Raw genomic sequence first — 26,520 nt, 5'->3', positions numbered from 1 at the left:
CCCTGAAGATCTAATACCTTGTCATAGTATCTCCCTGAAGACCTAATACCTTGTCCTAGTATCTCCCTGAAGACCTAATACCTTGTCCTAGTATCTCCCTGAAGACCTAATACCTTGTCCTAGTATCTCCCTGAAGATCGAATACCTTGTCCTAGTATCTCCCTGAAGACCTAATACCTTGTCCTGGTATCTCCCTGAAGACCTAATACCTTGTCCTAGTATCTCCCTGAAGACCTAGTATCTCCCTGAAGACCTAATACCTTGTCCTAGTATCTCCCTGAAGACCTAATACCTTGTCCTAGTATCTCCCTGAAGATCTAACACCTTGTCCTGGTATCTCCCTGAAGACCTAATACCTTGTCCTAGTATCTCCCTGAAGACATAATACCTTGTCCTAGTATCTCCCTGAAGATCTAATACCTTGTCATAGTATCTCCCTGAAGACCTAATACCTTGTCCTAGTATCTCCCTGAAGATCTAATACCTTGTCCTAGTATATCCCTGAAGATCTAATACCTTGTCCTAGTATCTCCCTGAAGACCTAATACCTTGTCATAGTATCTCCCTGAAGACCTAGTATCTCCCTGAAGACCTAATACCTTGTCCTAGTATCTCCCTGAAGACCTAATACCTTGTCCTAGTATCTCCCTGAAGACCTAATACCTTGTCCTAGTATCTCCCTGAAGACCTAATACCTTGTCCTAGTATCTCCCTGAAGACCTAATACCTTGTCCTAGTATCTCCCTGAAGACCTAATACCTTGTCCTAGTATCTCCCTGAAGACCTAATACCTTGTCCTAGTATCTCCCTGAAGACCTAATACCTTGTCCTAGTATCTCCCTGAAGACCTAATACCTTGTCCTAGTATCTCCCTGAAGATCTAATACCTTGTCCTAGTATCTCCCTGAAGATCTAATACCTTGTCCTAGTATCTCCCTGAAGATCTAATACCTTGTCCTAGTATCTCCCTGAAGACCTAATACCTTGTCCCAGTATCTCCCTGAAGACCTAATACCTTGTCCCAGTATCTCCCTGAACACCTAATACCTTGTCCTGGTATCTCCCTGAAGACCTAATACCTTGTCCTAGTATCTCCCTGAAGATATAATACCTTGTCCTAGTATCTCCCTGAAGACCTAATACCTTGTCCCAGTATTTCCGTGAAGACCTAATACCTTGTCCTAGTATCTCCCTGAAGACCTAATACCTTGTCCTAGTATCTCCCTGAAGACCTAAGACCTTGTCCTAGTATCTTCCTGAAGACCTAATACCTTGTCCTAGTATCTCCCTGAAGACCTAATACCTTGTCATAGTATCTCCCTGAAGACCTAATACCTTGTCCTAGTATCTCCCTGAAGACCTAATACCTTGTCCTAGTATCTCCCTGAAGACCTAATACCTTGTCCTAGTATCTCCCTGAACACCTAATACCTTGTCCTAGTATCTCCCTGAAGACCTAATACCTTGTCGTAGTATCTCCCTGAAGACCTAATACCTTGTCCTAGTATCTCCCTGAAGACCTAATACCTTGTCCTAGTATCTCCCTGAAGATCTAATACCTTGTCCTAGTATCTCCCTGAAGACCTAATACCTTGTCCTAGTATCTCCCTGAATGTGTAATTACTTGTCCTAATATCTCCCAGAATGTGTAAATACTTGTCCTAATATCTCCCAGAATGTGTAAACTCTTGTCCTAATATCTCCCAGAATGTGTAATTACTTGTCCTAATATCTCCCAGAATGTGTAAACACTTGTCCTAATATCTCCCAGAATGTGTAATTACTTGTCCTAATATATCCCAGAATGTGTAAACACTTGTCCTAATATCTCCCAGAATGTGTAAATACTTGTCCTAATATCTCCCAGAATGCCCATTCACTTGTCCTAATATCTCCCAGAATGTGTAAATACGTGTCCTAATATCTCCCAGAATGTGTAAATAGTTGTCCTAATATCTCCCAGAATGTGTAATTACTTGTCCTAATATCTCCCAGAATGTGTAAATACGTGTCCTAATATCTCCCAGAATGTGTAATTACTTGTCCTAATATCTCCCAGAATATGTAAATACTTGTCCTAATATCTCCCAGAATATGTAATTACTTGTCCTAATATCTCCCAGAATATGTAATTACTTGTCCTAATATCTCCCAGAATGTGTAAATACTTGTCCTAATATCTCCCAGAATGTGTAAATACTTGTCCTAATATCTCCCTGAATGTGTAATCACTTGTCCTAATATCTCCCAGAATGTGTAAATACTTGTCCTACTATCTCCCAGAATGTGTAAATACTTGTCCTAATATCTCCCAGAATGTGTAAATACTTGTCCTAATATCTCCCAGAATGTGTAATTACTTGTCCTAATATCTCCCAGAATGTGTAAATACTTGTCCTAATATCTCCCAGAATGTGTAATTACTTGTCCTAATATCTCCCAGAATGTGTAAATACTTGTCCTAATATCTCCCAGAATGTGTAATTACTTGTCCTAATATCTCCCAGAATGTGTAAATACTTGTCCTAATATCTCCCAGAATGTGTAAATACTTGTCCTAATATCTCCCAGAATGTGTAAATACTTGTCCTAATATCTCCCAGAATGTGTAATTACTTGTCCTAATATCTCCCAGAATGTGTAAATACTTGTCCTAATATCTCCCAGAATGTGTAAATACTTGTCCGAATATCTCCCAGAATGTGTAAATACTTGTCCTAATATCTCCCAGAATGTGTAATTACTTGTCCTAATATCTCCCAGAATGTGTAAATACTTGTCCTAATATCTCCCAGAATGCCCATTCACTTGTCCTAATATCTCCCAGAATGTGTAAATACGTGTCCTAATATCTCCCAGAATGTGTAATTACTTGTCCTAATATCTCCCAGAATATGTAATTACTTGTCCTAATATCTCCCAGAATGTGTAAATACTTGTCCTAATATCTCCCAGAATGTGTAAATACGTGTCCTAATATCTCCCAGAATATGTAATTACTTGTCCTAATATCTCCCAGAATATGTAAATACTTGTCCTAATATCTCCCAGAATATGTAATTACTTGTCCTAATATCTCCCAGAATATGTAATTACTTGTCCTAATATCTCCCAGAATGTGTAAATACTTGTCCTAATATCTCCCAGAATGTGTAAATACTTGTCCTAATATCTCCCTGAATGTGTAATCACTTGTCCTAATATCTCCCAGAATGTGTAAATACTTGTCCTAATATCTCCCTGAATGTGTAATCACTTGTCCTAATATCTCCCAGAATGTGTAAATACTTGTCCTAATATCTCCCAGAATGTGTAAATACTTGTCCTAATATCTCCCAGAATGTGTAATCACTTGTCCTAATATCTCCCAGAATGTGTAAATACTTGTCCTAATATTTCCCAGAATGTGTAAATACTTGACCTAATATCTCCCAGAATATGTAATTACTTGTCCTAATATCTCCCAGAATGTGTAAATACTTGTCCTAATATCTCCCAGAATGTGTAAATACGTGTCCTAATATCTCCCAGAATATGTAATTACTTGTCCTAATATCTCCCAGAATATGTAAATACTTGTCCTAATATCTCCCAGAATGTGTAAATACTTGTCCTAATATCTCCCAGAATGTGTAAATACTTGTCCTAATATCTCCCTGAATGTGTAATCACTTGTCCTAATATCTCCCAGAATATGTAATTACTTGTCCTAATATCTCCCAGAATGTGTAAATCTTGTCCTAATATCTCCCAGAATGTGTAATTACTTGTCCTAATATCTCCCAGAATGTGTAATTACTTGTCCTAATATCTCCCAGAATGTGTAAATACTTGTCCTAATATCTCCCATAATGTGTAAACACTTGTCCTAATATCTCCCAGAATGTGTAATTACTTGTCCTAATATCTCCCAGAATGTGTAAATACTTGTCCTAATATCTCCCAGAATGCCCATTCACTTGTCCTAATATCTCCCAGAATGTGTAAATACTTGTCCTAATATCTCCCAGAATGTGTAATTACTTGTCCTAATATCTCCCAGAATGTGTAATTACTTGTCCTAATATCTCCCAGAATGTGTAAATACTTGTCCTAATATTTCCCAGAATGTGTAAACACTTGTCCTAATATCTCCCAGAATGTGTAAATACTTGTCCTAATATCTCCCAGAATGCCCATTCACTTGTCCTAATATCTCCCAGAATGTGTAAATACGTGTCCTAATATCTCCCAGAATGTGTAAATACGTGTCCTAATATCTCCCAGAATGTGTAAATACTTGTCCTAATATCTCCCAGAATGTGTAATTACTTGTCCTAATATCTCCCAGAATGTGTAAATACTTGTCCTAATATCTCCCAGAATGTGTAAATACTTGTCCTAATATCTCCCAGAATGTGTAATTACTTGTCCTAATATCTCCCATAATGTGTAAACTCTTGTCCTAATATCTCCCAGAATGTGTAATTACTTGTCCTAATATCTCCCAGAATGTGTAATTACTTGTCCTAATATCTCCCAGAATGTGTAAATACTTGTCCTAATATCTCCCATAATGTGTAAACACTTGTCCTAATATCTCCCAGAATGTGTAAATACTTGTCCTAATATCTCCCAGAATGCCCATTCACTTGTCCTAATATCTCCCAGAATGTGTAAATACGTGTCCTAATATCTCCCAGAATGTGTAAATACTTGTCCTAATATCTCCCAGAATGTGTAATTACTTGTCCTAATATCTCCCAGAATGTGTAAACACTTGTCCTAATATCTCCCAGAATGTGTAAATACTTGTCCTAATATCTCCCAGAATGCCCAATTCACTTGTCCTAATATCTCCCAGAATGTGTAAATACGTGTCCTAATATCTCCCAGAATGTGTAAATACGTGTCCTAATATCTCCCAGAATGTGTAAATACTTGTCCTAATATCTCCCAGAATGTGTAATTACTTGTCCTAATATCTCCCATAATGTGTAAACTCTTGTCCTAATATCTCCCAGAATGTGTAATTACTTGTCCTAATATCTCCCAGAATGTGTAATTACTTGTCCTAATATCTCCCAGAATGTGTAAATACTTGTCCTAATATCTCCCATAATGTGTAAACACTTGTCCTAATATCTCCCAGAATGTGTAAATACTTGTCCTAATATCTCCCAGAATGCCTAAATACTTGTCCTAATATCTCCCAGAATGTGTAAATACTTGTCCTAATATCTCCCAGAATGTGTAAATACTTGTCCTAATATCTCCCAGAATGTGTAATTACTTGTCCTAATATCTCCCAGAATGTGTAATTACTTGTCCTAATATCTCCCAGAATGTGTAAACACTTGTCCTAATATCTCCCAGAATGTGTAATTACTTGTCCTAATATTTCCCAGAATGTGTAAATACTTGTCCTAATATCTCCCAGAATGTGTAAATACTTGTCCTAATATCTCCCAGAATGTGTAAATACTTGTCCTAATATCTCCCAGAATGTGTAAATACTTGTCCTAATATCTCCCAGAATGTGTAATTACTTGTCCTAATATCTCCCATAATGTGTAAACTCTTGTCCTAATATCTCCCAGAATGTGTAATTACTTGTCCTAATATCTCCCAGAATGTGTAAACACTTGTCCTAATATCTCCCAGAATGTGTAATTACTTGTCCTAATATATCCCAGAATGTGTAAACACTTGTCCTAATATCTCCCAGAATGTGTAAATACTTGTCCTAATATCTCCCAGAATGCCCATTCACTTGTCCTAATATCTCCCAGAATGTGTAAATACGTGTCCTAATATCTCCCAGAATGTGTAAATACGTGTCCTAATATCTCCCAGAATGTGTAAATACTTGTCCTAATATCTCCCAGAATATGTAATTACTTGTCCTAATATCTCCCAGAATGTGTAAATCTTGTCCTAATATCTCCCAGAATGTGTAATTACTTGTCCTAATATCTCCCAGAATGTGTAATTACTTGTCCTAATATCTCCCAGAATGTGTAAATACTTGTCCTAATATCTCCCATAATGTGTAAACTCTTGTCCTAATATCTCCCAGAATGTGTAATTACTTGTCCTAATATCTCCCAGAATGTGTAAACACTTGTCCTAATATCTCCCAGAATGTGTAATTACTTGTCCTAATATATCCCAGAATGTGTAAACACTTGTCCTAATATCTCCCAGAATGTGTAAATACTTGTCCTAATATCTCCCAGAATGCCCATTCACTTGTCCTAATATCTCCCAGAATGTGTAAATACGTGTCCTAATATCTCCCAGAATGTGTAAATACGTGTCCTAATATCTCCCAGAATGTGTAAATACTTGTCCGAATATCTCCCAGAATGTGTAAATACTTGTCCTAATATCTCCCAGAATGTGTAAATACTTGTCCTAATATCTCCCAGAATGTGTAAATACTTGTCCTAATATTTCCCAGAATGTGTAAATACTTGTCCTAATATCTCCCAGAATGTGTAAATACTTGTCCTAATATCTCCCAGAATGTGTAAATACGTGTCCTAATATCTCCCAGAATGTGTAAATACTTGTCCGAATATCTCCCAGAATGTGTAAATACTTGTCCTAATATCTCCCAGAATGTGTAAACACTTGTCCTAATATCTCCCAGAATGTGTAAATACTTGTCCTAATATTTCCCAGAATGTGTAAATACTTGTCCTAATATCTCCCAGAATGTGTAAATACTTGTCCTAATATCTCCCAGAATGTGAAAATACTTGTCCTAATATCTCCCAGAATGTGTAAATACTTGTCCTAATATCTCCCTGAATGTGTAATCACTTGTCCTAATATTTCCCAGAATGTGTAAATACTTGTCCTAATATTTCCCAGAATGTGTAAATACTTGTCCTAATATCTCCCATAATGTGTAATTACTTGTCCTAATATCTCCCAGAATGTGTAAATACTTGTCCTAATATCTCCCAGAATGTGTAAATACTTGTCCTAATATCTCCCTGAATGTGTAATCACTTGTCCTAATATCTCCCAGAATGTGTAAATACTTGTCCTAATATCTCCCTGAATGTGTAATCACTTGTCCTAATATCTCCCAGAATGTGTAAATACTTGTCCTAATATTTCCCAGAATGTGTAAATACTTGTCCTAATATCTCCCAGAATGTGTAAATACTTGTCCGAATATCTCCCAGAATGTGTAAATACTTGTCCTAATATCTCCCAGAATGTGTAATTACTTGTCCTAATATCTCCCAGAATGTGTAAATACTTGTCCTAATATCTCCCAGAATGTGTAAATACTTGTCCTAATATCTCCCAGAATGTGTAAATACTTGTCCTAATATCTCCCTGAATGTGTAATCACTTGTCCTAATATCTCCCATAATGTGTAAATACTTGTCCTAATATTTCCCAGAATGTGTAAATACTTGTCCTAATATCTCCCAGAATGTGTAAATACTTGTCCTAATATCTCCCAGAATGTGAAAATACTTGTCCTAATATCTCCCTGAATGTGTAATCACTTGTCCTAATATCTCCCAGAATGTGTAAATACTTGTCCTAATATTTCCCAGAATGTGTAAATACTTGTCCGAATATCTCCCAGAATGTGTAATTACTTGTCCTAATATCTCCCAGAATGTGTAAACTCTTGTCCTAATATCTCCCAGAATGTGTAATTACTTGTCCTAATATCTCCCAGAATATGTAATTACTTGTCCTAATATCTCCCAGAATATGTAATTACTTGTCCTAATATCTCCCAGAATATGTAATTACTTGTCCTAATATCTCCCAGAATATGTAATTACTTGTCCTAATATCTCCCAGAATGTGTAAATCTTGTCCTAATATCTCCCAGAATGTGTAATTACTTGTCCTAATATCTCCCCGAATGTGTAATTACTTGTCCTAATATCTCCCAGAATGTGTAAATACTTGTCCTAATATCTCCCATAATGTGTAAACTCTTGTCCTAATATCTCCCAGAATGTGTAATTACTTGTCCTAATATCTCCCAGAATGTGTAAACACTTGTCCTAATATCTCCCAGAATGTGTAAATACTTGTCCTAATATCTCCCAGAATGTGTAAATACTTGTCCTAATATTTCCCAGAATGTGTAAATACTTGTCCTAATATCTCCCAGAATGTGTAAATACTTGTCCGAATATCTCCCAGAATGTGTAAATACGTGTCCTAATATCTCCCAGAATGTGTAAATACTTGTCCGAATATCTCCCAGAATGTGTAAATACTTGTCCTAATATCTCCCAGAATGTGTAAACACTTGTCCTAATATCTCCCAGAATGTGTAAATACTTGTCCTAATATTTCCCAGAATGTGTAAATACTTGTCCTAATATCTCCCAGAATGTGTAAATACTTGTCCTAATATCTCCCAGAATGTGAAAATACTTGTCCTAATATCTCCCAGAATGTGTAAATACTTGTCCTAATATCTCCCTGAATGTGTAATCACTTGTCCTAATATCTCCCAGAATGTGTAAATACTTGTCCTAATATTTCCCAGAATGTGTAAATACTTGTCCTAATATCTCCCATAATGTGTAAACTCTTGTCCTAATATCTCCCAGAATGTGTAAATACTTGTCCGAATATCTCCCAGAATGTGTAAATACTTGTCCTAATATCTCCCAGAATGTGTAATTACTTGTCCTAATATCTCCCAGAATGTGTAATTACTTGTCCTAATATCTCCCAGAATGTGTAAATACTTGTCCTAATATCTCCCAGAATGTGTAAATACTTGTCCTAATATCTCCCAGAATGTGTAAATACTTGTCCTAATATCTCCCTGAATGTGTAATCACTTGTCCTAATATCTCCCAGAATGTGTAAATACTTGTCCTAATATTTCCCAGAATGTGTAAATACTTGTCCTAATATCTCCCAGAATGTGTAAATACTTGTCCGAATATCTCCCAGAATGTGTAAATACTTGTCCTAATATCTCCCAGAATGTGTAATTACTTGTCCTAATATCTCCCAGAATGTGTAAATACTTGTCCTAATATCTCCCAGAATGTGTAAATACTTGTCCTAATATCTCCCAGAATGTGTAAATACTTGTCCTAATATCTCCCTGAATGTGTAATCACTTGTCCTAATATCTCCCATAATGTGTAAATACTTGTCCTAATATTTCCCAGAATGTGTAAATACTTGTCCTAATATCTCCCAGAATGTGTAAATACTTGTCCTAATATCTCCCAGAATGTGAAAATACTTGTCCTAATATCTCCCTGAATGTGTAATCACTTGTCCTAATATCTCCCAGAATGTGTAAATACTTGTCCTAATATTTCCCAGAATGTGTAAATACTTGTCCGAATATCTCCCAGAATGTGTAATTACTTGTCCTAATATCTCCCAGAATGTGTAAACTCTTGTCCTAATATCTCCCAGAATGTGTAATTACTTGTCCTAATATCTCCCAGAATATGTAATTACTTGTCCTAATATCTCCCAGAATATGTAATTACTTGTCCTAATATCTCCCAGAATATGTAATTACTTGTCCTAATATCTCCCAGAATATGTAATTACTTGTCCTAATATCTCCCAGAATGTGTAAATCTTGTCCTAATATCTCCCAGAATGTGTAATTACTTGTCCTAATATCTCCCAGAATGTGTAATTACTTGTCCTAATATCTCCCAGAATGTGTAAATACTTGTCCTAATATCTCCCATAATGTGTAAACTCTTGTCCTAATATCTCCCAGAATGTGTATTTACTTGTCCTAATATCTCCCAGAATGTGTAAACACTTGTCCTAATATCTCCCAGAATGTGTAATTACTTGTCCTAATATATCCCAGAATGTGTAAACACTTGTCCTAATATCTCCCAGAATGTGTAAATACTTGTCCTAATATCTCCCAGAATGCCCATTCACTTGTCCTAATATCTCCCAGAATGTGTAAATACGTGTCCTAATATCTCCCAGAATGTGTAAATACGTGTCCTAATATCTCCCAGAATGTGTAAATACTTGTCCTAATATCTCCCAGAATGTGTAATTACTTGTCCTAATATCTCCCAGAATGTGTAAATACTTGTCCTAATATCTCCCAGAATGTGTAAATACTTGTCCTAATATCTCCCAGAATGTGTAATTACTTGTCCTAATATCTCCCATAATGTGTAAACTCTTGTCCTAATATCTCCCAGAATGTGTAATTACTTGTCCGAATATCTCCCAGAATGTGTAAATACTTGTCCTAATATCTCCCAGAATGTGTAATTACTTGTCCTAATATCTCCCAGAATGTGTAATTACTTGTCCTAATATCTCCCAGAATGTGTAAATACTTGTCCTAATATCTCCCAGAATGTGTAAATACTTGTCCTAATATCTCCCAGAATGTGTAAATACTTGTCCTAATATCTCCCTGAATGTGTAATCACTTGTCCTAATATCTCCCAGAATGTGTAAATACTTGTCCTAATATTTCCCAGAATGTGTAAATACTTGTCCTAATATCTCCCAGAATGTGTAAATACTTGTCCGAATATCTCCCAGAATGTGTAAATACTTGTCCTAATATCTCCCAGAATGTGTAATTACTTGTCCTAATATCTCCCAGAATGTGTAAATACTTGTCCTAATATCTCCCAGAATGTGTAAATACTTGTCCTAATATCTCCCAGAATGTGTAAATACTTGTCCTAATATCTCCCTGAATGTGTAATCACTTGTCCTAATATCTCCCATAATGTGTAAATACTTGTCCTAATATTTCCCAGAATGTGTAAATACTTGTCCTAATATCTCCCAGAATGTGTAAATACTTGTCCTAATATCTCCCAGAATGTGAAAATACTTGTCCTAATATCTCCCTGAATGTGTAATCACTTGTCCTAATATCTCCCAGAATGTGTAAATACTTGTCCTAATATTTCCCAGAATGTGTAAATACTTGTCCGAATATCTCCCAGAATGTGTAATTACTTGTCCTAATATCTCCCAGAATGTGTAAACTCTTGTCCTAATATCTCCCAGAATGTGTAATTACTTGTCCTAATATCTCCCAGAATATGTAATTACTTGTCCTAATATCTCCCAGAATATGTAATTACTTGTCCTAATATCTCCCAGAATATGTAATTACTTGTCCTAATATCTCCCAGAATATGTAATTACTTGTCCTAATATCTCCCAGAATGTGTAAATCTTGTCCTAATATCTCCCAGAATGTGTAATTACTTGTCCTAATATCTCCCAGAATGTGTAATTACTTGTCCTAATATCTCCCAGAATGTGTAAATACTTGTCCTAATATCTCCCATAATGTGTAAACTCTTGTCCTAATATCTCCCAGAATGTGTATTTACTTGTCCTAATATCTCCCAGAATGTGTAAACACTTGTCCTAATATCTCCCAGAATGTGTAATTACTTGTCCTAATATATCCCAGAATGTGTAAACACTTGTCCTAATATCTCCCAGAATGTGTAAATACTTGTCCTAATATCTCCCAGAATGCCCATTCACTTGTCCTAATATCTCCCAGAATGTGTAAATACGTGTCCTAATATCTCCCAGAATGTGTAAATACGTGTCCTAATATCTCCCAGAATGTGTAAATACTTGTCCTAATATCTCCCAGAATGTGTAATTACTTGTCCTAATATCTCCCAGAATGTGTAAATACTTGTCCTAATATCTCCCAGAATGTGTAAATACTTGTCCTAATATCTCCCAGAATGTGTAATTACTTGTCCTAATATCTCCCATAATGTGTAAACTCTTGTCCTAATATCTCCCAGAATGTGTAATTACTTGTCCTAATATCTCCCAGAATGTGTAAACACTTGTCCTAATATCTCCCAGAATGTGTAATTACTTGTCCTAATATATCCCAGAATGTGTAAACACTTGTCCTAATATCTCCCAGAATGTGTAAATACTTGTCCTAATATCTCCCAGAATGCCCATTCACTTGTCCTAATATCTCCCAGAATGTGTAAATACGTGTCCTAATATCTCCCAGAATGTGTAAATACTTGTCCTAATATCTCCCAGAATGTGTAATTACTTGTCCTAATATCTCCCAGAATGTGTAAATACTTGTCCTAATATCTCCCAGAATGTGTAAATACTTGTCCTAATATCTCCCAGAATGTGTAATCACTTGTCCTAATATCTCCCAGAATGTGTAAATACTTGTCCTAATATCTCCCAGAATGTGTAATTACTTGTCCTAATATCTCCCAGAATGTGTAATTACTTGTCCTAATATCTCCCAGAATGTGTAATTACTTGTCCTAATATCTCCCAGAATGTGTAATTACTTGTCCTAATATCTCCCAGAATGTGTAATTACTTGTCCTAATATCTCCCAGAATATGTAATTACTTGTCCTAATATCTCCCAGAATATGTAATTACTTGTCCTAATATCTCCCAGAATATGTAATTACTTGTCCTAATATCTCCCAGAATGTGTAAATCTTGTCCTAATATCTCCCAGAATATGTAATTACTTGTCCTAATATCTCCCAGAATATGTAATTACTTGTCCTAATATCTCCCAGAATGTATAATTACTTGTCCTAATATCTCCCAGAATGTGTAAATACTTGTCCTAATATTTCCCAGAATGTGTAAATACTTGTCCTAATATCTCCCAGAATGTGTAAATACTTGTCCGAATATCTCCCAGAATGTGTAAATACTTGTCCTAATATCTCCCAGAATGTATAATTACTTGTCCTAATATCTCCCAGAATGTGTAAATACTTGTCCTAATATTTCCCAGAATGTGTAAATACTTGTCCTAATATCTCCCAGAATGTGTAAATACTTGTCCTAATATCTCCCAGAATATGTAATTACTTGTCCTAATATCTCCCAGAATGTATAATTACTTGTCCTAATATCTCCCAGAATGTGTAAATACTTGTCCTAATATTTCCCAGAATGTGTAAATACTTGTCCTAATATCTCCCAGAATGTGTAAATACTTGTCCGAATATCTCCCAGAATGTGTAAATACTTGTCCTAATATCTCCCAGAATGTGTAATTACTTGTCCTAATATCTCCCAGAATGTGTAAATACTTGTCCTAATATCTCCCAGAATGTGTAAATACTTGTCCTAATATCTCCCAGAATGTGAAAATACTTGTCCTAATATCTCCCTGAATGTGTAATCACTTGTCCTAATATCTCCCAGAATGTGTAAATACTTGTCCTAATATTTCCCAGAATGTGTAAATACTTGTCCGAATATCTCCCAGAATGTGTAATTACTTGTCCTAATATCTCCCAGAATGTGTAAACTCTTGTCCTAATATCTCCCAGAATGTGTAATTACTTGTCCTAATATCTCCCAGAATATGTAATTACTTGTCCTAATATCTCCCAGAATATGTAATTACTTGTCCTAATATCTCCCAGAATATGTAATTACTTGTCCTAATATCTCCCAGAATATGTAATTACTTGTCCTAATATCTCCCAGAATGTGTAAATCTTGTCCTAATATCTCCCAGAATGTGTAATCACTTGTCCTAATATCTCCCAGAATGTGTAATTACTTGTCCTAATATCTCCCAGAATGTGTAAATACTTGTCCTAATATCTCCCATAATGTGTAAACTCTTGTCCTAATATCTCCCAGAATGTGTAATTACTTGTCCTAATATCTCCCAGAATGTGTAAACACTTGTCCTAATATCTCCCAGAATGTGTAATTACTTGTCCTAATATATCCCAGAATGTGTAAACACTTGTCCTAATATCTCCCAGAATGTGTAAATACTTGTCCTAATATCTCCCAGAATGCCCATTCACTTGTCCTAATATCTCCCAGAATGTGTAAATACGTGTCCTAATATCTCCCAGAATGTGTAAATACGTGTCCTAATATCTCCCAGAATGTGTAAATACTTGTCCTAATATCTCCCAGAATGTGTAATTACTTGTCCTAATATCTCCCAGAATGTGTAAATACTTGTCCTAATATCTCCCAGAATGTGTAAATACTTGTCCTAATATCTCCCAGAATGTGTAATTACTTGTCCTAATATCTCCCATAATGTGTAAACTCTTGTCCTAATATCTCCCAGAATGTGTAATTACTTGTCCTAATATCTCCCAGAATGTGTAATTACTTGTCCTAATATCTCCCAGAATGTGTAAAAACTTGTCCTAATATCTCCCATAATGTGTAAACTCTTGTCCTAATATCTCCCAGAATGTGTAATTACTTGTCCTAATATCTCCCAGAATGTGTAAACACTTGTCCTAATATCTCCCAGAATGTGTAATTACTTGTCCTAATATATCCCAGAATGTGTAAACACTTGTCCTAATATCTCCCAGAATGTGTAAATACTTGTCCTAATATCTCCCAGAATGCCCATTCACTTGTCCTAATATCTCCCAGAATGTGTAAATACGTGTCCTAATATCTCCCAGAATGTGTAAATACTTGTCCTAATATCTCCCAGAATGTGTAATTACTTGTCCTAATATCTCCCAGAATGTGTAAATACTTGTCCTAATATCTCCCAGAATGTGTAAATACTTGTCCTAATATCTCCCAGAATGTGTAATTACTTGTCCTAATATCTCCCATAATGTGTAAACTCTTGTCCTAATATCTCCCAGAATGTGTAATTACTTGTCCTAATATCTCCCAGAATGTGTAAACACTTGTCCTAATATCTCCCAGAATGTGTAATTACTTGTCCTAATATATCCCAGAATGTGTAAACACTTGTCCTAATATCTCCCAGAATGTGTAAATACTTGTCCTAATATCTCCCAGAATGCCCATTCACTTGTCCTAATATCTCCCAGAATGTGTAAATACGTGTCCTAATATCTCCCAGAATGTGTAAATACTTGTCCTAATATCTCCCAGAATGTGTAATTACTTGTCCTAATATCTCCCAGAATGTGTAAATACTTGTCCTAATATCTCCCAGAATGTGTAAATACTTGTCCTAATATCTCCCAGAATGTGTAATCACTTGTCCTAATATCTCCCAGAATGTGTAAATACTTGTCCTAATATCTCCCAGAATGTGTAATTACTTGTCCTAATATCTCCCAGAATGTGTAATTACTTGTCCTAATATCTCCCAGAATGTGTAATTACTTGTCCTAATATCTCCCAGAATGTGTAATTACTTGTCCTAATATCTCCCAGAATATGTAATTACTTGTCCTAATATCTCCCAGAATATGTAATTACTTGTCCTAATATCTCCCAGAATATGTAATTACTTGTCCTAATATCTCCCAGAATGTGTAAATCTTGTCCTAATATCTCCCAGAATATGTAATTACTTGTCCTAATATCTCCCAGAATATGTAATTACTTGTCCTAATATCTCCCAGAATGTATAATTACTTGTCCTAATATCTCCCAGAATGTGTAATTACTTGTCCTAATATCTCCCAGAATATGTAATTACTTGTCCTAATATCTCCCAGAATGTGTAAATACTTGTCCTAATATCTCCCAGAATGTGTAATTACTTGTCCTAATATCTCCCAGAATGTGTAAATACTTGTCCTAATATCTCCCAGAATGTGTAATTACTTGTCCTAATATCTCCCAGAATGTGTAAATACTTGTCCTAATATCTCCCAGAATGTATAATTACTTGTCCTAATATCTCCCAGAATATGTAATTACTTGTCCTAATATCTCCCAGAATGTGTAATTACTTGTCCTAATATCTCCCAGAATGTGTAAATCTTGTCCTAATATCTCCCAGAATATGTAATTACTTGTCCTAATATCTCCCAGAATGTGTAAATACTTGTCCTAATATCTCCCAGAATGTGTAATTACTTGTCCTAATATCTCCCAGAATGTGTAATTACGTGTCCTAATATCTCCCAGAATGTCTGCCCAACCGGTGACATTGCAGTGTGTTGTCTCCCCCACCAGGTGAGATCCGCATGGTGTTCGTCCTTTACAGGAACCTGGGCTCCTATCTGTCTACAGATAATGCCAGTGTTGGTCTGGGCAGCGAGGCTCTGTATCCTAACTACTCTGTCATAGTCAACTCTCCTGTTATTACTGCCTCTATCAACAAGGAGAGCAACAAGGTCTACCTGTCTGAACCGGTGGTCTTCACTGTCAAACACCTGCAGGTATATATACCGGAAAGTACGCACGGCTCGCACACACACACACACACACACACACACACACACAGACACACACACAGACACACACACACACAGACACAGACACAAACACAAACACACACACACACACACACACACACACACACACACACACACACACACACACACACACACACACACACACACACACACACACACACACACACACACACACACACACACACACACACACACACACAGACACACACACAGACACACACACACACAGACACAGACACACACACAGACACACACACACACAGACACGCACACGCACACAGACACATACACACACACACACATACACACACACACACACAGACACGCACACGCACACGCAGACACAGACGCACACGAACACACAGACAAAGACACACACACACACACACACACACACACACACACACACACACACACACACACACACACACAGACACACACAGACACACAGTCACAATCAGGTTTCCCTGTCTGAACCAGTGGTCTTCACTGTGAGGTAGGTTATACTGTACACATAGATGAATGCAGGTGGACACACGCCATTCAATACCACTGTTTTGTCCTCTAACTAGGACCAATAGTATGTAGGCAGCATCTATGGATGCACACACAACCACACCATAATACACAACCACACCATAACACACACAACCACACCATAACACACAACCACACCATAACACACACAACCACACCATAACACACAACCACACCATAACACACAACCACACCATAACACACACAACCACACCATAACACACAACCACACCATAATACACAACCACACCATAACACACAACCACACCATAACACACAACCACACCATAACACACAACCTCACCATAACACACAGCCACACCATAACACACAACCACACCATAACACACAACCACACCATAACACACAACCACACCATAATACACAACCACACCATAATACACAACCACACCATAACACACACAACCACACCATAACACACAACCACACCATAATACACAACCACACCATAACACACAACCACACCATAACACACAACCACACCATAACACACAACCTCACCATAACACACAACCACACCATAACACACAACCACACCATAACACACAACCACACCATAACACACAACCACACCATAATACACAACCACACCATAATACACAACCACACCATAACACACACAACCACACCATAACACACAACCACACCATAACACACAACCACACCATAATACACAACCACACCATAACACACACAACCACACCATAACACACACAACCACACCATAACACACAACCACACCATAACACATTACCACACCATAATACACAACCACACCATAACACACACAACCACACCATAACACACAACCACACCATAACACACAACCACACCATAACACACAACCACACCATATGCACACTCAGAGACACTGATATAAATGTTCCACACACAAACAGCCTGCTAGCACTTTACAGCAAAACATTTGTTGTGGACAAGTCTGCTTAGCAACACCCAGGCCTTCAGCAAGACGACAAGACACACAGACACATATTGACTCATTCAGTGTCATACATCCTTCTGTCTGTTTATCACTCGTCCTCTCACACATTCTGTTCCTCTCCCTCACCCCCCACTATCTCTCTCCCCCTCCCTCCCCCTCTCTCTCTTTCTCCCCCTACCTCTCCTCTCTCCCACCTACCTCTCCCCTCCCCCTCTCTCTCCCTCCCTCCCCCTCCCCCCTCTCTCTCTCCCCCTACCTCTCCTCTCCCCCTATCTCTCCTCTCTCTCCCTCTCTCCCCCCTACCTCTCTCTCTCCCCCTCCCTCCCCCTCTCTCTCTTTCTCCCCCTACCTCTCCTCTCTCCCACCTACCTGTCCCCTCCCCCTCTCTCTCCCTCCCTCCCCCTCTCTCTCGCTCCCCCTACCTCTCCTCTCTCTCTCTCTCCCTCTCTCTCTCCCTCCCCCCTACCTCTCCTCTCTCCCTCTCTCTCCCTCTCTCTCCCCCTCCCTCCCCCTCCCTCCCTCTCCTCTCTCTCCCCCTCTCGCCCCCTACCTCTCCTCTCTCCCCCTCCCTCCCCCTACCTCTCCTCTCCTCTCTCTCCCCCTCCCTCCCTCCCCCCTACCTCTCCTCTCCTCTCTCTCCCCCTCCATCCCCCTACCTCTCCTCTCCTCTCTCTCTCTCCCACCCCCTCTCTCTCTCCCCCTCTTTCCCCCCTACCTCTCCTCTCCCAGCATTCAGAGGAGAACTTCAACCCCAACTGTTCATTCTGGAGTTATTCCAAGCGGTCCATGACCGGGTTCTGGTCCAGTCAGGACTGTAGACTACTGGACACCAACAGAACACACACCACCTGCTCCTGTACTCACCTGACCAGCTTTGCTGTACTGATGGCACACGTTGAAGTCAAGGTAGGCCAGAGATTGACTAGTCATGTCTGGGCCTGCTGTACTGATGGAACACATTGAAGTCAAGGTAGGTCAGAGATTGACTAGTCATGTCTGGGCCTGCTGTACTGATGGCACACGTTGAAGTCAAGGTAGGTCAGAGATTGACTAGTCATGTCTGGGCCTGCTGTACTGATGGCACACGTTGAAGTCAAGGTAGGTCAGAGATTGACTAGTCATGTCTGGGCCTGCTGTACTGATGGCACACGTTGAAGTCAAGGTAGGTCAGAGATTGACTAGTCATGTCTGGGCCTGCTGTACTCATGGCACACGTTGAAGTCAAGGTAGGTCAGAGATTGACTAGTCATGTCTGGGCCTGCTGTACTGATGGAACACGTTGAAGTCAAGGTAGGTCAGAGATTGACTAGTCATGTCTGGGCCTGCTGTACTGATGGCACACGGTGAAGTCAAGGTAGGTCAGAGATTGACTAGTCATGTCTGGGCCTGCTGTACTGATGGCACACGTTGAAGTCAAGGTAGGTCAGAGATTGACTAGTCATGTCTGGGCCTGCTGTACTGATGGCACACGTTGAAGTCAAGGTAGGTCAGAGATTGACTAGTCATGTCTGGGCCTGCTGTACTGATGGCACACGTTGAAGTCAAGGTAGGTCAGAGATTGACTAGTCATGTCTGGGCCTGCTGTACTGATGGCACACGTTGAAGTCAAGGTAGGTCAGAGATTGACTAGTCATGTCTGGGCCTGCTGTACTGATGGAACACGTTGAAGTCAAGGTAGGTCAGAGATTGACTAGTCATGTCTGGGCCTGCTGTACTGATGGCACATGTTGAAGTCAAGGTAGGTCAGAGATTGACTAGTCATGTCTGGGCCTGCTGTACTGATGGCACACGTTGAAGTCAAGGTAGGTCAGAGATTGACTAGTCATGTCTGGGCCTGCTGTACTGATGGCACACGTTGAAGTCAAGGTAGGTCAGAGATTGACTAGTCATGTCTAAAGGCTTGTGATTGATGTGTCAGGGCCCCATAATAAAGGTGTGTGTTAGCAGTTGATGTTCCTCTTCAATAACATGGACCCCAAAGCAAATCAGGGGGAGAAAAAGTGGTTTATTCAAGGAGAACGAATCATAGATGTTATGCTGGGAAGTAGATGGTCGATGTTCATTCTCCCCTGTCCTCAGTGATTCCTCCACAGAACAACGGGACATGATGTCATATTTAACCCCCCAACCCTAGCCTGTGGTCGACCAATTAGAATTCCTTGCAGTAAAATTGGGCCAATGGCCAAATAACAAGTATCCTGTTACAGGCTCAATGTATAGACGATTTGGACCAATGAAAGCTTGACATGTAGCTATGAGTCCCGGACTGAAATTCCTACACAGATTCTAAACAGATTCTACACAGATTCTACACAGATTCTACACAGATTCTACAGATTCTAAACAGATTCTAAACAGATTCTAAACAGATTCTAAACAGGTTCTACAGATTCTAAACAGATTCTAAACAGATTCTAAACAGATTCTAAACAGATTCTAAACAGATTCTACAGATTCTAAACAGATTCTAAACAGATTCTAAACAGATTCTAAACAGATTCTAAACAGATTCTACACAGATTCTAAACAGATTCTAAACAGATTCTAAACAGATTCTACAGATTCTAAACAGATTCTAAACAGATTCTAAACAGATTCTACAGATTATAAACAGATTCTAAACAGATTCTACAGATTCTACACAGATTCTAAACAGATTCTACACAGATTCTAAACAGATTCTAAACAGATTCTAAACAGATTCTACAGATTATAAACAGATTCTAAACAGATTCTACAGATTCTACACAGATTCTAAACAGATTCTACAGATTCTACACAGATTCTAAACAGATTCTACAGATTCTAAACAGATTCTACAGATTCTAAACAGATTCTAAACAGATTCTACAGATTCTAAACAGATTCTAAACAGATTCTAAACAGATTCTAAACAGATTCTACACAGATTCTACACAGATTCTACAGATTATAAACAGATTCTAAACAGATTCTACAGATTATAAACAGATTCTAAACAGATTCTAAACAGATTATAAACAGATTCTAAACAGATTCTACAGATTCTAAACAGATTCTAAACAGATTCTAAACAGATTCTAAACAGATTCTAAACAGATTCTAAACAGATTCTAAACAGATTCTACAGATTCTAAACAGATTCTAAACAGATTCTACAGATTCTACACAGATTCTAAACAGATTCTACAGATTCTACACAGATTCTAAACAGATTCTAAACAGATTCTAAACAGATTCTACAGATTATAAACAGATTCTAAACAGATTCTACAGATTCTACACAGATTCTAAACAGATTCTACAGATTCTACACAGATTCTAAACAGATTCTACAGATTCTAAACAGATTCTACAGATTATAAACAGATTCTAAACAGATTCTACAGATTATAAACAGATTCTAAACAGATTCTACAGATTCTAAACAGATTCTAAACAGATTCTACAGATTCTAAACAGATTCTAAACAGATTCTACAGATTATAAACAGATTCTAAACAGATTCTACAGATTCTAAACAGATTCTACAGATTCTAAACAGATTCTAAACAGATTCTAAACAGATTCTACAGATTCTAAACAGATTCTAAACAGATTCTAAACAGATTCTACAGATTATAAACAGATTCTAAACAGATTCTAAACAGATTCTACAGATTATAAACAGATTCTAAACAGATTCTAAACAGATTCTACAGATTCTAAACAGATTCTAAACAGATTCTACAGATTCTAAACAGATTCTAAACAGATTCTACAGATTCTAAACAGATTCTAAACAGATTCTAAACAGATTCTACAGATTATAAACAGATTATAAACAGATTCTACAGATTCTACACAGATTCTAAACAGATTCTACAGATTCTAAACAGATTCTAAACAGATTCTACAGATTCTAAACAGATTCTAAACAGATTCTACAGATTCTAAACAGATTCTAAACAGATTCTACAGATTATAAACAGATTCTAAACAGATTCTACAGAGTATAAACAGATTATAAACAGATTCTACAGATTCTAAACAGATTCTAAACAGATTCTACAGATTCTAAACAGATTCTAAACAGATTCTACAGATTCTAAACAGATTCTAAACAGATTCTAAACAGATTCTACAGATTATAAACAGATTCTAAACAGATTCTACAGATTCTACACAGATTCTAAACAGATTCTACAGATTCTACACAGATTCTAAACAGATTCTACAGATTCTAAACAGATTCTAAACAGATTCTAAACAGATTCTACAGATTCTACACAGATTCTAAACAGATTCTACAGATTCTACACAGATTCTAAACAGATTCTACAGATTCTACACAGATTCTAAACAGATTCTACGCAGATTCTACACAGATTCTAAACAGATTCTACAGATTCTAAACAGATTCTAAACAGATTCTAAACAGATTCTACAGATTATAAACAGATTATAAACAGATTCTACAGATTCTACACAGATTCTAAACAGATTCTACCAATTCTAAACAGATTCTAAACAGATTCTAAACAGATTCTAAACAGATTCTAAACAGATTCTACGCAGATTCTAAACAGATTCTAAACAGATTCTACAGATTCTAAACAGATTCTAAACAGGTTCTAACAGGTTCTAACAGATTCTAAACAGATTCTACAGATTCTACAGATTCTACACAGATTCTAAACAGATTCTAAACAGATTCTACGCAGATTCTAAACAGATTCTAAACAGATTCTACACAGATTCTAAACAGATTCTAAACAGATTCTACACAGATTCTAAACAGATTCTACAGATTCTACACAGATTCTAAACAGATTCTAAACAGATTCTACGCAGATTCTAAACAGATTCTAAACAGATTCTACACAGATTCTAAACAGATTCTAAACAGATTCTACACAGATTCTAAACAGATTCTACACAGATTCTAAACAGATTCTAAACAGATTCTACACAGATTCTAAACAGATTCTAAACAGATTCTACAAAGATTCTAAACAGATTCTAAACAGATTCTAAACAGATTCTACACAGATTCTACACAGATTCTACACAGATTCTAAACAGATTCTACACAGATTCTAAACAGATTATAAACAGATTATAAACAGATTCTAAACAGATTCTAAACAGATTCTAAACAGATTATAAACAGATTCTACACAGATTCTAAACAGATTCTAAACAGATTCTAAACAGATTCTACACAGATTCTAAACAGATTCTACACAGATTCTAAACAGATTCTACACAGATTCTACACAGATTCTACACAGATTCTAAACAGATTCTACACAGATTCTAAACAGATTCTACACAGATTCTAAACAGATTCTAAACAGATTCTACACAGATTCTACACAGATTCTAAACAGATTCTAAACAGATTCTACACAGATTCTAAACAGATTCTAAACAGATTCTACAAAGATTCTAAACAGATTCTAAACAGATTCTAAACAGATTCTACACAGATTCTAAACAGATTCTAAACAGATTCTAAACAGATTCTACACAGATTCTAAACAGATTCTAAACAGATTCTACACAGATTCTAAACAGATTCTAAACAGATTCTACAAAGATTCTAAACAGATTCTAAACAGATTCTACACAGATTCTAAACAGATTCTACACAGATTCTACACAGATTCTAAACAGATTCTAAACAGATTCTAAACAGATTCTACAAAGATTCTAAACAGATTCTACAAAGATTCTAAACAGATTCTAAAAAGATTCTACACAGATTCTACAAAGATTCTAAACAGATTCTAAACAGATTCTACACAGATTCTAAACAGATTCTACACAGATTCTACACAGATTCTAAACAGATTCTAAACAGATTCTAAACAGATTCTAAACAGATTCTACACAGATTCTAAACAGATTCTAAACAGATTCTACACAGATTCTAAACAGATTCTACACAGATTCTAAACAGATTCTAAACAGATTCTACACAGATTCTAAACAGATTCTACACAGATTCTACAAAGATTCTAAACAGATTCTAAACAGATTCTACAAAGATTCTAAACAGATTCTAAACAGATTCTACACAGATTCTACACAGATTCTAAACAGATTCTACACAGATTCTAAACAGATTCTACACAGATTCTACACAGATTCTAAACAGATTCTAAACAGATTCTACACAGATTCTAAACAGATTCTACACAGATTCTACAAAGATTCTAAACAGATTCTAAACAGATTCTACAGATTCTAAACAGATTCTAAACAGATTCTACACAGATTCTAAACAGATTCTACACAGATTCTACACAGATTCTAAACAGATTCTAAACAGATTCTAAACAGATTCTAAACAGATTCTACACAGATTCTACACAGATTCTAAACAGATTCTAAACAGATTCTACACAGATTCTACACAGATTCTACACAGATTCTAAACAGATTCTACACAGATTCTACACAGATTCTACACAGATTCTAAACAGATTCTAAACAGATTCTAAACAGATTCTACACAGATTCTAAACAGATTCTAAACAGATTCTACAAAGATTCTAAACAGATTCTAAACAGATTCTACACAGATTCTAAACAGATTCTACACAGATTCTAAACAGATTCTACACAGATTATAAACAGATTATAAACAGGTTATAAACAGATTCTAAAGAGATTCTAAACAGATTCTACACAGATTCTACACAGATTCTAAACAGATTCTACACAGATTCTACACAGATTCTACACAGATGTTGAACTGAAAAACAACTGTTTCCATTGATCATTAATGCCCCATTGACCTCTAGTCCTCTGTGTTGTGTATTATCTTCAAATATTCTTAAACTTGTGATTGGTGGGTCAGGTCCTTATAATAAAGGATTGTGATTGGTGGGTCAGGTCCTCATGATATAGGACTGTGATTGGTGGGTCAGGTCCTTATAATAAAGGACTGTGATTGGTGGGTCAGGACCTCATAATAAAGGATTGTGATTGGTGGGTCAGGTCCTTATAATAAAGGACTGTGATTGGTGGGTCAGGTCCTCATAATAAAGGATTGTGATTGGTGGGTCAGGTCCTCATGATAAAGGATTGTGATTGGTGGGTCAGGTCCTTATAATAAAGGACTGTGATTGGTGGGTCAGGTACTCATAATAAAGGACTGTGATTGGTGGGTCAGGTCCTCATAATAAAGGATTGTGATTGGTGGGTCAGGTCCTCATAATAAAGGATTGTGATTGGTGGGTCAGGGCCTCATAATAAAGGACTGTGATTGGTGGGTCAGGTCCTTATAATAAAGGATTGTGATTGGTGGGTCAGGTCCTCATGATACAGGACTGTGATTGGTGGGTCAGGTCCTCGTGATAAAGGAGTGGTGTAAAATACTAAACAAACACCTTAAAGGAGAGGCACAACAACAGCCCTTTGGTGAAAGAAAACCCTTTTACACCCCTACAAATCACAAGTCATATAGTCTACACTACATTCCCCCGAGGTCCACACTGCCATCATGGTTGGAGAGACCTTGGTTTTGAAAACATAAAGCCACACACACACACACACACACACACACACACACACACACACACACACACACACACACACACACCCCTTGAGTGGTGTTTGAGCAGGTTATCCATCAAGGTGCTGTTGAACGCTGCTCTCTACCCGGCAGGGAGTTAGACCCTAATGGATAGAACAGTGTGTGTGTGTGTGTGTGTGTGTGTGTGTGTGTGTGTGTGTGTGTGTGTGTGTGTGTGTGTGTGTGTGTGTGTGTGTGTGTGTGTGTGTGTGTGTGTGTGTGTGTGTGTGTGTGTGTGTGTGTGTGTGTGTGTGTGTCTATACAGTGCATGCATCATACAAAGGTAAAGTAGCGATTAATACTTTTTGAGGTCGGTTTCGGTTTGATTATTAAAAAAGAATCAGGGTTTTTGGTTTTGATTCAATAATATTTTTGCCATTAAATCTTATTTGATAGGATTTATTCTTTATCTTACCTGACTGACTTTTCTCTTCTCTCTCTCTGTCTCTCTCTCTCTCTCTCTCTCTCTCTCGCTCTCTGTCTCTCTCTCTCTCTCTCTCTCTCTCTCTCTCTCTCTCTCTCTCTCTCTCTCTCTCTCTCTCTCCATCTCTCCCCCCCTCCCTCTACTCTCTCTCTCTCCCCCCCTCCCTCTACTCTCTCTCTCCTCCCCCCCTCTCTCTCCTCTCCAGAAAACAGACTCCATGCAGGACCTCTTGCTGGATGTTATAACATGGGTTGGAATCCTGCTGTCGCTGGTCTGTCTCCTCATCTGCATCTTTACATTCTGCTTCTTCAGAGGCCTCCAGTCAGACAGGAACACTATCCACAAGAACCTCTGTATCAGCCTCTTCATAGCAGAGTCTCTGTTCTTAGTGGGCATCAACAGAGCTGACCAACCGGTGAGTGGAGGAGGGAGGGGGGAGGAGGGGAGGGAGGAGGGGGAGGACCTCTGTATCAGCCTCTTCATAGCAGAGTCTCTGTTCTTAGTGGGCATCAACAGAGCTGACGCAGAAGGTGAAGCAGAAGGAGGAGGATGGAGCAGGAGGAGGAAGAGGGAGGAGGAGGGGGAGGAGGAGGATGGAGGAGGGGGAGGAGGAGGAAGAGGAGGAGGGGGGAGGAAGAGGGAGGAGGATAGAGGGGGGGGGGTGAGGAGGAGGTGTGTATTGTGAAGACCAAGCGGTACGTTTATCTGTCTCCTGTTTCTCTCTCTCTCTCTCTCTGTCTCTCTGTCTCTCTCTCTCTCTCTCTCTCTCTCTCTCTCTCTCTCTCTCTCTCTCTCTCTCTCTCTCTCTCTCTCTCTCTCTCTCTCTCTCTCTCTCTCTCTCTCTCTCTCTCTCTCTCTCGTCTCTCTCTGTCTCTCTCTCTCTGTCT

The 26,520-nt window shown here is 37.8% G+C and overlaps 1 protein-coding gene across 5 annotated transcripts in view; it reads left to right on the top strand.

The window, feature by feature from the left end:
• adgrl3.1 (adhesion G protein-coupled receptor L3.1) overlaps nt 1-26,520 on the top strand; it is a 334,415-nt gene that overhangs the window by 263,019 nt on the left and 44,876 nt on the right. For all 5 annotated transcript variants that reach the window (XM_071408263.1, XM_071408262.1, XM_071408260.1 and 2 more), the window contains 3 exons: nt 15,924-16,129; nt 18,396-18,572; nt 25,839-26,048. In XM_071408263.1, the coding sequence (XP_071264364.1) occupies nt 15,924-16,129; nt 18,396-18,572; nt 25,839-26,048 (593 nt within the window). The remainder of the gene's footprint in view (nt 1-15,923; nt 16,130-18,395; nt 18,573-25,838; nt 26,049-26,520) is intronic.

This window comes from Salvelinus alpinus, chromosome 6 (assembly GCF_045679555.1).
Source record: "Salvelinus alpinus chromosome 6, SLU_Salpinus.1, whole genome shotgun sequence".
NCBI classification, from domain to species: Eukaryota; Metazoa; Chordata; class Actinopteri; order Salmoniformes; family Salmonidae; genus Salvelinus; species Salvelinus alpinus.
The sequence above is the reverse complement of the archived record's forward strand: the minus strand, read 5'-3'. Positions and strand labels throughout refer to the sequence as shown.